Here is a 12137-nt window from a genome sequence, read left to right on the forward strand (position 1 = left end):
AACCAGCCTACTGAAACTGCCCTCTCCCCTCTCCTCATACCCCCCATCAGTGAACCACCCTACTGAAACTGCCCACTTACCCCCCATCAGTGAACCACCCTACTGAAACTGCCCACTCCCCTCTCCTCATACCCCCCATCAGTGAACCACCCTACTGAAACTGCCCACTCCCCTCTCCTCATACCCCCCCATCAATGAACCACCCTACTGAAACTGCCCTCTGCCCTCTCCTCATACCCCCATCAGTGAACCAGCCCTACTGAAACTGCCCAATCCCCTCTCCTCATACCCCCCATCAGTGAACCACCCTACTGAAACTGCCCAATCCCCTCTCCTCATACCCCCATCAGTGAACCACCCTACTGAAACTGCCCACTCCCCTCTCCTCATACCCCCATCAGTGAACCACCCTACTGAAACTGCCCACTCTCCTCTCCTCATACCCCCATCAGTGAACCACCCTACTGAAACTGCCCACTCTCCTCTCCTCATACCCCCATCAATGAACCAGCCCTACTGAAACTGCCCTCTGCCCTCTCCTCATACCCCCATCAGTGAACCACCCTACTGAAACTGCCCTCTGCCCTCTCCTCATACCCCCATCAGTGAACCACCCTACTGAAACTGCCCACTCCCCTCTCCTCATACCCCCATTAGTGAACCACCCTACTGAAACTGCCCACTCCCCTCTCCTCATACCCCCATCAGTGAACCACCCTACTGAAACTGCCCACTCTCCTCTCCTCATACCCCCATCAGTGAACCACCCTACTGAAACTGCCCACTCTCCTCTCCTCATACCCCCATCAATGAACCAGCCCTACTGAAACTGCCCTCTGCCCTCTCCTCATACCCCCATCAGTGAACCACCCTACTGAAACTGCCCACTCCCCTCTCCTCATACCCCCATCAGTGAACCACCCTACTGAAACTGCCCACTCCCCTCTCCTCATACCCCCATCAGTGAACCAGCCCTACTGAAACTGCCCTCTGCCCTCTCCTCATACCCCCCATCAGTGAACCACCCTATTGAAACTGCCCTCTGCCCTCTCCTCATACCATCAGTGAACCACCCTACTGAAACTGCCCTCTGCCCTCTCCTCATACCCCCATCAGTGAACCACCCTACTGAAACTGCCCAATCCCCTCTCCTCATACCCTCATCAGTGAACCACCCTACTGAAACTGCCCAATCCCCTCTCCTCATACCCCCATCAGTGAACCACCCTACTGAAACTGCCCTATGCCCTCTCCTCATACCCCCATCAGTGAACCACCCTACTGAAACTGCCCTCTGCCCTCTCCTCATACCCCCATCAGTGAACCACCCTACTGAAACTGCCCTCTGCCCTCTCCTCATACCCCCATCAGTGAACCACCCTACTGAAACTGCCCAATCCCCTCTCCTCATACCCCCATCAGTGAACCACCCTACTGAAACTGCCCAATCCCCTCTCCTCATACCCCCATCAGTGAACCACCCTACTGAAACTGCCCTATGCCCTCTCCTCATACCCCCATCAGTGAACCACCCTACTGAAACTGCCCTCTCCTCATACCCCCATCAGTGAACCACCCTACTGAAACTACCCTCTGCCCTCTCCTCATACCCCCATCAGTGAACCACCCTACTGAAACTGCCCTCTGCCCTCTCCTCATACCCCCATCAGTGAACCACCCTACTGAAACTGCCCTCTGCTCATACCCCCATCAGTGAACCACCCTACTGAAACTGCCCTCTGCCCTCTCCTCATACCCCCATCAGTGAACCACCCTACTGAAACTGCCCTCTGCTCATACCCCCATCAGTGAACCACCCTACTGAAACTGCCCTCTGCCCTCTCCTCATACCCCCATCAGTGAACCACCCTACTGAAACTGCCCTCTGCCCTCTCCTCATACCCCCATCAGTGAACCACCCTACTGAAACTGCCCTCTGCCCTCTCCTCATACCCCCATCAGTGAACCACCCTACTGAAACTGCCCTCTGCCCTCTCCTCATACCCCCATCAGTGAACCACCCTACTGAAACTGCCCTCTCCTCATACCCCCATCAGTGAACCACCCTACTGAAACTGCCCTCTGCCCTCTCCTCATTAGCATGCCAACATCATCTAATTTTGATGATACTGCCGCAGAGTAACATTTACAAGACAGCTGGCTATCAAGCAATAGCCAAGACAAGCACCAAGTTTTCACAGTGCTGTTTTCAAACATCACTAGCAGCGTTCTCGGCACCCCCATTTTCAGCTGCTTATTTTCTAGTTGTATACTAAAAAATCTGCTGCTGATTTTTTTCTTGTCATGTTATCCTATACATGATAATGTTAATTTAACATGTTAAATGTTCAATTTATTTTAACATGTACACATTTATATTTATTCAATCAATTAAGAGAAATTTTTCATTCAAGAATTTCACCATTAAAATTACTTTTAAACTATAAAAGATCAGTCATGCATCAAATACTGAATTCCACTGTATGCAGGATGCTGTGGCGTTGTGCATTTAGGCTTGGTGTGAACCGCAATATTGCCCAACCGTGCAGCCATGGCGCCATTTGTTCACATGACTCCGCCTCTTCTAAATTGAAGCAAAGGTCACACTGACACAGCATCCCCCGACACACAGTAACAAAATCCTGGGCCCGCATTCCATTCCTGTGGAGAACGCAACATTCCGAAGGCCTTTTGGACTGACCAGTCCAAAAAGTCTGACCAGTCTTCTGGAAGTACAAAAGGGTCTTCCAATTTCAGCAGGCCTTCTGTAACATGGCATAGTGAGTAACCATTCTGATACAAGACCTAAAACATGTCATCAAAATGTTTTATGAGCTACTCTGTGATAATGGAAATTAGATCTGCATGCATCACCTAAGCTCTTGTATTTAGGTTACTGATGCTTAGAAGATTGTGTACTGGCAATATCTACTGTCTGCATATTTGTCAAGTCACTCTGCACAAGAGCATGTGATAACTGAATGAAAGTGAATTTAATTTCACTTTCACTTTAATTCACTAAGTGAGCAGCTGTTTGAAACAACCAGTGACCATTACAATTGTTGCAAATAAAAAAATTCACAACCTAAATACGACATTTAATGGAAATTTACTTTGCAAGCAAAAAGAAACATGGGACTGTAAAAATTTTCTAACATTAGTCCACTAATTGTTAGAATTCCCTCGCCTAAGAAACTTAATTAAATGTGTTGCACAACGTATCCTAAATGTCTTCCATCGACAAAAGGAAACTGACACTGATGTGTAGAGTTTGTCATGGTACAAACTGGGTGGTCCTTAACTCACCTAGCTTATAGGTGAGTACATACAGCACCGTCCATGTGGTCCCGGGGACCGCCATCAGCTTCCTCCAAACTCTCCAGGGTCTCGCTGCTTCCCTGGAGCCCCTCCGGGTCTCGCTGGGCGTGCGGCCGGGCTCACCGTCCAGCACTGGGGCGCCCCACACGAACAGCGCCACCCCGGCGTACACGCACGCCAGCAGCGTGAACATCCATCCCCAGCCTGCCACGTCGATGACGGCCAGGAGCCCCCCGCCGGCGAACACCGACCCGGCCTTATAGCCCACCACCTGCGCGGTGTTGCCCAGGCCGAGTTCGTCCTGCCCCCGCAGCAGGCGCACGGCCGCTCCGTCCGCCGCGATGTCCTGCACCGACGCCAGCGCGTTCATGGCCAGGAGGCAGGCCGCCACGCCCGCGTACTGCGTCTCGGGCGAGAGGGTGCCGCCCGCCAGGCAGGCCAGGGCCAGGCCGGCCACCGTGGCCACGAGCCAGCAGCGCTTGGTGCCCGTCCGGTCCACCAGAGGGGCCCAAAGCACCTTAAGCACCCAGGGCAAATAGAGCACTTTGGTGAGGCTGATGCGGGTGAGGGAGTGGCCAGCGCCCCGCAGGTACACGGGGAGCAGCGAGGACTGCAGGCCGTACGGGATGCCCTGGACAAAGTACAGCAGCCCCAAGAACACCAGCTTGTCGTTCATCGCGGCGGGAACCAGAGAGTAAACGGAGGACAGAGCTCATCTCATGGTCCTTTCTGGACAAAAGAAAACCCACAGAACAAAATTAATTAAATAAATAGATAGCTAGAGATAGATAGATAAATAAATAAATAAAAACAAACAAATAAATAAATGCTTTAGCTAGCTAGCTAGGGTGTGAACCTGAAGGTGGCTAACCGGGCTAGCTTTTTATTTCAGTCACGTCTCTCAGTTTCCCACTGAGCTGTCAGCATTTCTCCTACATCGGCTACTGAAGAAACAGAAAGCAGAACGAAAAACAGAAAGAACAGCCGCGGATACGACCGCTACCTGCTAAGGCCAACGCGACTGCCCCACACCGGCACGCCAAATGTTTCTTAGCAAGCTTGCTAGGGTTTACTTCTGAACAACACACCCACTGACTGTATTTACTGACACTGCAGACGTTAAACGTATTTGCTGAATGCTGCTTAAACCCAAGCGACAAGATTTTATGCGTTTTATTCACCCTCCTCCCGATGCGGAAGTCTCCTCCTAGCGTGTTGTTCCAGACCTCGGCACGTCCGTGGGTGACCACGTGACGACCCTCTGGACCAATCAGCGTTTTCGGGTAGAAGAAACTTTTCTGGTTTATTGTACACCAGATCAAATATGTCTAATTAAATATTAGAATATTACCTAATTGAATATTAGAATATTGATTGAAATATACGGTCATAGCTGGCCATCAGGGAAAAAATCATCCACAAGGCATTAGTTTTGAGATATCTCTGCTCAAGGTATGTTTTTCATATCTTTCGAATGTTTGTTTTATAAAAAAAAAATTGAAAATGTATAAAAATATTTTATTGCAAAAGTAGTTTATTTGGATGATATCTGAATCCAGAAAATAATTAAAATGTTGGTTTCATCACAATGGACAGCTTTCTCACATATCTCTCTAGGAATTTGGACAGTATATCCAGACAGATGATGCCTAATAGAATAAAGACATGAATTTAATCATCAAAGAGTCACAGTGCTGTGATAATTACACATTTGAGAATGTGTAATTTGAGAATGAGTTTTTTGAAAGATGGTAGAGAAGTACAGGTGTGCAGGGATTCCAGAGTTTAGGACCTGCTCTGCTACAGCCCGTCACCCATGGTGTAGGACCAGAAGGGAGGCTCAGTGGGTCTCAGAAGACCAGAGTGTGAAGACATGGTGTATAGAAGTGAAAGCAGGAGGATGGGAAGAAGGTGCCAGACCACGCTAGACCTTAAGCACTTGGAGAAGTACTGTAGCGCAGATGTGTGAGTGTGGGTTTCTATGGACTGGTGTAGGAAAGGGCCCTCACAGCTGAGTTCTGCATATGCTTGGAAGTAAGGAGCCCATAAAGGACTGTAAAATGTTGGAAGATTCCAGTCTAGTAGTAATAAATGTATGGAGAAGGGTCTGAGTTACAGAAGACCCTAGCACTTGGAAATCACATTTTGCAGTGATTCTTAGGTTTTTTTTTTTTATCTATTCAGTTTCTACCTATATTCATTATATTTTTAAAAGGTATGTGTTTTTTAAAAATATATAGGTGGCTTTTATAGTTCACTGGCTGCATACAGTATAAATTTGAGCTTTTGATCATTCCCAGGGATACATGGTGAGAAAGCAGACACAGTCTCTGCTGCATGCCAAATTCTTTCATATTTTCTGTTATGGGGAGTATCCAGATGTCATCCTGGACCAAAACCATGTTTGCAACAACAATTTTACACAACCATCTCTTTCCTAAAATAAACCCAAACATGAATAAATATGATTGTGCTTTGTTCGACTTCAGGTAGCAGTAGCTCAGCTTCTGAAGGCTTTTTTGCCTCTACTGTACAGTAAGCAAACAGGGCGTTCTCTGCATTCTTACTGATTTCAGCAGGCAAGAATGTAACCAAGCATAGGATGCTAGCCCTTTCATTAAGGCAAGACCCTGCCGTTAAAGCTCTGGTCTCATCTGACAGCCATTTCACACTGCCTACTTCTTTAGATTAAATTAAGTGCTGAAATTCTTAAAATGGTGTTTCTGAAACCATTTACTCATGCAAATGAACCAAAAAAAGGCACCAAAATGTCAATTTTATTAATGTCATCACAAACATCTTGACATAGTTCCTTCGTTAGTTCTGTCACTTAGTAAACCTAGTAAAGATTTCCATCGTTTATCGTGAACAGATGCGTAGCATAGAGTTTTACTGGTCACTTCCAACCAGAGCCAGCAGGATCCTCTCGTAGTCCCCTTTAGTTTCATCCTAAAAGGACAGATCAAAGGATCAAGCCAAGAAAATAATGTCTTGGCAACAAACAGGGTTGACTTACAATGGAACTGTGCTCCATTTGAACTACTGGCTGTTTTTACTTGTGGTATTTATGCAACTACCATTTGCAGTCGTGTTTCCAAACATACCAGAATGTCTTTGTAGAGGGTCTTGCCATACATTTTCTTGTACTCTTGTTTGATCTGCACCAGGTCCAGCTCCGAGCGACTGACAATGATACGGGTCAGAATCTTGCCTTTATAGCCAGAACCCTACAAAACAAACACGCGACAATATACCCTGTGCAGCAAGAGGAGATGAACAAAACTCTGAAGCACACATAGCCGCAGGTGTTTACCTTCATTGCCAGGTTGAGTTTTTCAGCAAAAAATGCAGGTTTGCTTCCAACACATTTCACTAGTAGATACACAAAGACAAGTTGATGAAACAAATGCAGCTACAGAATACACAAAGTAATTAAACCAGTGTGTCAGAAGCTTAAATTTGGGCTGCCATGGGATGTTGTGGCATATTGTTTTACAACAGGATTTTTGTCCTACACAAAAACTCAACCCTACAAAATAAAAGGTCACGCTCATTGTGCATGTCAGGTTTCCATTGTTCTTCAGCAGAGAGGGGTGTAGAGCTCAGAACCGTCGCTGTAACGTTTAGCATGCAACTAATGCAATCTGACTTCTGATCAGCACCCACGCGCTCCGTCGCCGATAAGTGCCGACACATTCCAAAAACGCCGTGTCGGATCGTGCTCCGCATGGAGCCACCCCACGTCATCGCTCGCATGCCTTCAGCTACCGGAGTCAAACATGGCAAGGGAACGCAAAGACAAGGATGGAGGATGACCTTGTGTGAACTTCTGCACAAACGCAGATACGAGAGGGTGTGGATGTTTCACTCATCACTTTTAGCAGACCATGAGTAGCTTCCAAAGAGATGATCAGTGATGAAATATCCAGCAGGCTGCAATGGCTGCGTCACATTATATTACTAATGAACAACAACACTCAACAGCAGGGCAGAGCCAAAACTTACCAATAGCAATTAGGCAGTTCTCAATGTCTCCCTTCAGCTCCAGGTCAATTGCTTTTGCCATGTCCACCTTGCTGTATTTGGAATATAGCTGAAACACTGCAGGACAGACAGATGTGCCGAGAAAGAAGGTGGGGTTGTTTTAAAAAAAAGTTTTTCAAAGAAATTTCAATTTCAGACTGTGGGTCCTCCATCATCTGCAGTATATACATTTGCACTTCACAACAGGCAGCTGTTGAAGAACTTGAGAAGGATCAGCTTTAGACAGGTTATTGTTCAATTAGTTCCAGTCAGAACAGAAGAGGGTCCCGTCCCGCAGCGGTGGAGCACTGTAGCTGTGCTTAATCAGGGTGATTAGGACTGTACCTTTCCTGAGGTGAGGAACACTCCTGCTGGTGAGAAGGTCAATGAACACAGCGCAGTCAGTGCCCTTCCTCTTCTCCCCCGCTTCATACAATGCCTTGTTGGGCAAAGAGAAAAATGTGACACACTGCACCCCCCCACCCCCCCACCCCCACACACACTGCACCACACACACACTGCACCCACCCTGGCATCCTTGTCAGCCAGATCTTCTTGCACAACCTTGTCTTCGCTTCTGGTAGCCTGCAGGACAAGAAAATGGACTATAGGCTCCAGCAAACGCTACGCCCACGTGTGCATGCTTGTGTGCAGCCCTGAGCCAACCTTGCTGAGGGCCAGAAGGGCGTTCCTGAAGTCTCCACTCGTGTCGCTCTTTATGTCATTCTCCAGCTCACTCTTGAACTCTGGGGGGGGGGGGGGGGGGGGGGGGGGATGTTTACACCTGGAAGTGGCAATCCGTGGAGATCAAGCACCATTTCGCAAATAACATCCAAACTGCTGCTCATTGAAGCATGCACTTTTTGAAATAGTCCTTCGCCCGACTGTTATCCTGACAATTTTGGGACATTTCTGCCTATATAAAGAGAGGTCAGGGTTCTCTCAAACAAACTACATCAAGCGATATTACATTTACTCATTTATAATAGAACGAACACTATAGTTCATCTTCGGAATTTGACGTTGCAAAGGTTTGCCGTATAGGGTCACAATCAGACTAGAACTTTAGGTTAGTCACACTTTGGAAATGTGATCGGGGAAAGGAGATCATGATTCTTGGCTCATGAGCCAACTCCCAATGAATTCACAGTACACGTACAGCTACTGGCACAGCTGGGGCTCAAACCTACTTAAGCCTCTTCAATCAATGCACCTGCAGCTCAAGCTTACCATCCTTGTAGGCCATCTTAATATCTTTGATTTCCCTGTTGGATCTGGTGACCAGGATCTCAACTAGGGTATCCTCATCCGTGCCCAAGCCCTAAAGGGAGGGAGTGTGACAGATGAAGCGAGATCAGGACTGCATGTGCTAGGAGATCGACACACGAGATCACGAGTGCATCTGCACACCCAGACTCCTCCCTCAGCACCAGTGAAGGACCATACGCACTCTTAAACAGCAAGATTAAAGCACCACAAGCTGCTACACCTCCCAGTCCAAAACAAGATTTCGAACTGGGGGGTGGGGGGGGGGTAGTTTGCAGCAGTGGCACAGATACAACACATCACCTTCATGGCCAGTTTGAGCTGCTGGGCGTCGTACTGAGCAGGGGTCCTCAGCAGTCCGAGGACCACATCTTCTAGCTCTCCTTGCAGGGCTGACTTTAGAGCTCCCTCCAGGGACTGCACACAGGGAAGCAGATGCCTATTCGTTGTGGCTGAAGTTTAGCTTGTTTCATGTTTGTGTGTGTGTGGTGTGTGTGCGTGTGTGTGTGTGTGCGTGTGCGTGTGTGCATGTGCGCAGAGGTGCATGCGGGTGTGTTACCCATGCGTTAATCAGAGACATCTCAATGACTCAGACATTTTGATGCCATGATAAGTGAAAGTGGACGAGGGTGTGGCGCATGGGCCATTCCTGACACTACATGCTCACCACCCTCTTAGATTTACCGAAACACACAAGCAGGCAAGCGGAACGGCTTCTCTGTGAGCAGTTACAGACGGCTCAGTGACGTGGCTCTGAGCCAGCGGGTTTAAGAGGACCCACCTTGCCGGTGGCCTGCTGATACGCAGCCTTGATCTGCTGCCGCTGAATGTTGCTCCTCTTCACGAGCACCTCAATGATCGTGGGCTCGTCCACACCTGAGAGACATAGCCAGCACTGCATTCAAGACCACCAATAAAATAAAACACCAGCTACAGGAAAACACGAGGCAGACAAATGTACAGAGATGAGAATAAACAACGGTGCCTTGGATTTGAAGACAAAAGCGTTTTGTCTCTGGGTCTGTGATTTGTTGGGTTTTGGGTGAACAGGTTTGTTACATCAGCACTTACCCTTCACTTTAATGGCTTTGTCCAGGACAGCAGCATCTCCGCTAGGACTGAACTGAGCATGTGGTGTTACAGTGCCCTGAACACCCTACACACAGGCAAAAATCATTCAATTGCTACCCACAAACACCTTAAATTGTCATTCAAAAGCACCCCTGGCCCCTTACGGGCACCACAAAATTTGGAACCCTATACACATGTGGTGATCTCAATCAAGCACTCAGTGAAAACAAGAGACAACAGTGTGTGGTAACTCTACAGCTAACATGTCTTACAATGGTAAGAGATGCACGTAGTTAGGTCATCATTTCTTCTTCCAAAAGGCATGACTGGTTAAACTGGGAGGAGAGTGCATGCTTAACTCTGACTCATAGCTCGCTAAATGTGTGTTAGACTTACTCATACTGCCCGAGTTTCCTTCCCTCTTATTTTCTCTTCTACCTTCCCAGCCCATTTACACCCCCCCCCCCCCCCCCCCCCCCCCCCCCCTTCTGTCAAGTCACTCTCTCTTTCGCTCCCTCGTTACCACCCACGCCGCCCCCTCTCAGTTTTTCCATTGACTGGAGAAGAAAAAAAAAAGAAAAAAAAAATATCTAGAAGAAAAGTGGGTGTTGTTTTTTTTGTGTTTCTTTAGCAGCCCTTAACCAAACTTACTGCGTCTTCAGTCGACGAGATAAATACGGTCTTCTGCAGGAGCTGTTCGATGAGGGACATTTTCGATGAATCTACAAAAATAAAACGTTATTTTTTTCCTATCTATTTAAATTTTAACTCAGAAACCACACAGTCACAAACATATCGCAAATTCGAAATCTGGAAGTTGTAAAAAGTGACCATCTAGGAAACATAGCTAAACCTGACAGCCTGTTGCTGTTACATAAAGATGTTTCCTTAAGGAATTACATCCAAAATCAGGCACCAGATGACTCATTTCTTATGAACGCAGCATCCTGCAGGATTACGGTTCTGTAGTCCGCTGTTCTAAACCTCTTAATCCCAAATCCGAAATTAGAACATAACGATTTTGCAAAAATAATAAATCCAATTACTACTACTACTACTACTACTACTACTACTACTACAACATGCATCCAGAATCCGCTTTACCTGCCCATGGTTATGGGACACTAACTTTGTAAAGATTCTTTCATGCTCATATTATCGTCGTACTAGAAATGTTCATTAAAACCTACTTACTCATAGTATTATTATAAAGACATTATAGTTTTAACGATCTGTCACCATGCCACTATTAAAAATACGGAAGCAGTGACCACACCTAATTCGAGGAGACAGGAAAAAGTCTGAATTGTTCATAGAAACGTTGCGAAAGATTTTTTAAAAAGGTTTTGCTGATACATTTTCGCGCAAAGTGTCCATAAAGTGCAAGTGCTAGCGCGTCCAACAAAAGTACAAAGTGATGAGGAAAAAAAGCTTTCAGAGAGACAAAGTCCATAGGATGCCTGGAGCTGGACAAATGTGATGTCTTAACTTACCGAGATTTCTCCTGACAGTCGACGGAATCGCAGAGGAGTGCAGACACTCGCTCTTATATACGCTGCTATTACATGTGTTACGACTTTTTTTGTTGCCTGCACGATTTTGTTCATGGGCGTGGTTATGAGTCAATGGTCCACAGGAATCCAGGAACCAGAAAAGTCGTAACCGAGGCGAATCTCTGGTTTGCTGATTCAAATGGGGAAAAAATGTTTCGACATTTATAGATGTCGACATTTTTTTCGTTTTAAAGGATGATGTTAGCTTTTATTATGCAAGAAACAGACCTGAATCTGTGGGAACTGTTGTCTATCTATATCTATGTCTATCTGTCTGTCTGCCTATCTAATCATCCATGCCAGCTTTGATTTATTGTTGACCCCCATTCCTCTGAACCGGCATTCCACTGGACCCAATTACCTTAGATATGTCTGTGTTAAAGCAAACAAACAATCCCAAAACCTTCCGGTGTGTATGTTTTATAGTTTGCCTATATTTTAAATGAAGGTAGGACTGTGTTATAGGTTCTGCCCTTCACGTGACCTTATACGTTGTTGCATATCGATCTCACGCAATGGTGCTAAAGCATATTCCTATTGTTTCACCTAGACGCATTTCTGAGCTGCATTCTAGCCTGTATTGTGAATGTTCTTCAGGCAACCAAGGCGGTTATACGGCCTGAAATACTGGTTGGGTAAAACACTGCAGCCACATATTTAAGAATAGCACACTCTGTTAGGAGGGTCAGAACCCTGTAACATCACACTGCTGGCACCTTGGTGATGAAATTATGAGGTGGTTTCCTGTACATTGATTAAGCTTTGTATTAAACTGCAGTGTCAATTATGAATCACCACTGGAAACTAATTTTAGTCTAAAATAGCAAGGGGTGCTGAAAGATCTAATGCAGTGTCAGATCTGATGGGCAGTGCCAGATCTGATGGGCAGTGCCAGATCTGATGGGC

General features: G+C 46.7%; 2 protein-coding genes across 6 annotated transcripts in view; both read right to left on the reverse strand.

The window, feature by feature from the left end:
* The window catches only part of mfsd3 (major facilitator superfamily domain containing 3), a 26755-nt gene extending 22198 nt beyond the window's left edge, over positions 1-4557 (reverse strand). The window contains exons 1-2 of one of the 3 annotated variants that reach the window (XM_027027893.2): positions 4500-4557; positions 3307-4047 (exon numbers count right to left, since the gene is read on the reverse strand). In XM_027027893.2, the coding sequence (XP_026883694.2) occupies positions 3307-3994 (688 nt within the window). In that variant the 5' untranslated portion in view covers positions 3995-4047; positions 4500-4557. The other 2 variants (XM_035526365.1, XM_035526366.1) reach the window with 2 other exon arrangements.
* Positions 4558-6074: 1517 nt separating this feature from the next.
* On the reverse strand, positions 6075-11267 carry anxa1a (annexin A1a). Of its 3 annotated transcripts, none has more exons than XM_027027903.2 (13): positions 11172-11267; positions 10330-10400; positions 9679-9763; positions 9389-9483; positions 8911-9024; positions 8572-8662; positions 8008-8087; positions 7870-7926; positions 7687-7780; positions 7324-7419; positions 6632-6690; positions 6423-6545; positions 6075-6267 (listed from the first exon to the last, which is right to left on the reverse strand). In XM_027027903.2, the coding sequence occupies exons 2-13, from the start codon at positions 10387-10389 to the stop codon at positions 6208-6210; spliced, it is 1014 nt and encodes a 337-aa protein (XP_026883704.2). In that variant the 5' UTR covers positions 10390-10400; positions 11172-11267; the 3' UTR covers positions 6075-6207. The 3 variants fall into 3 exon arrangements, with proteins under 3 accessions (XP_026883704.2, XP_026883702.2, XP_026883703.2); XM_027027901.2 differs by lacking the exon at positions 11172-11267 and adding an exon at positions 10955-11139; XM_027027902.2 differs by lacking the exon at positions 11172-11267 and adding an exon at positions 10873-10900.
* Between the last annotated feature and the right edge of the window lie 870 nt (positions 11268-12137).

The sequence above is a fragment of the Electrophorus electricus genome, chromosome 5 (assembly GCF_013358815.1).
Source record: "Electrophorus electricus isolate fEleEle1 chromosome 5, fEleEle1.pri, whole genome shotgun sequence".
NCBI lineage: Eukaryota > Metazoa > Chordata > Actinopteri > Gymnotiformes > Gymnotidae > Electrophorus > Electrophorus electricus.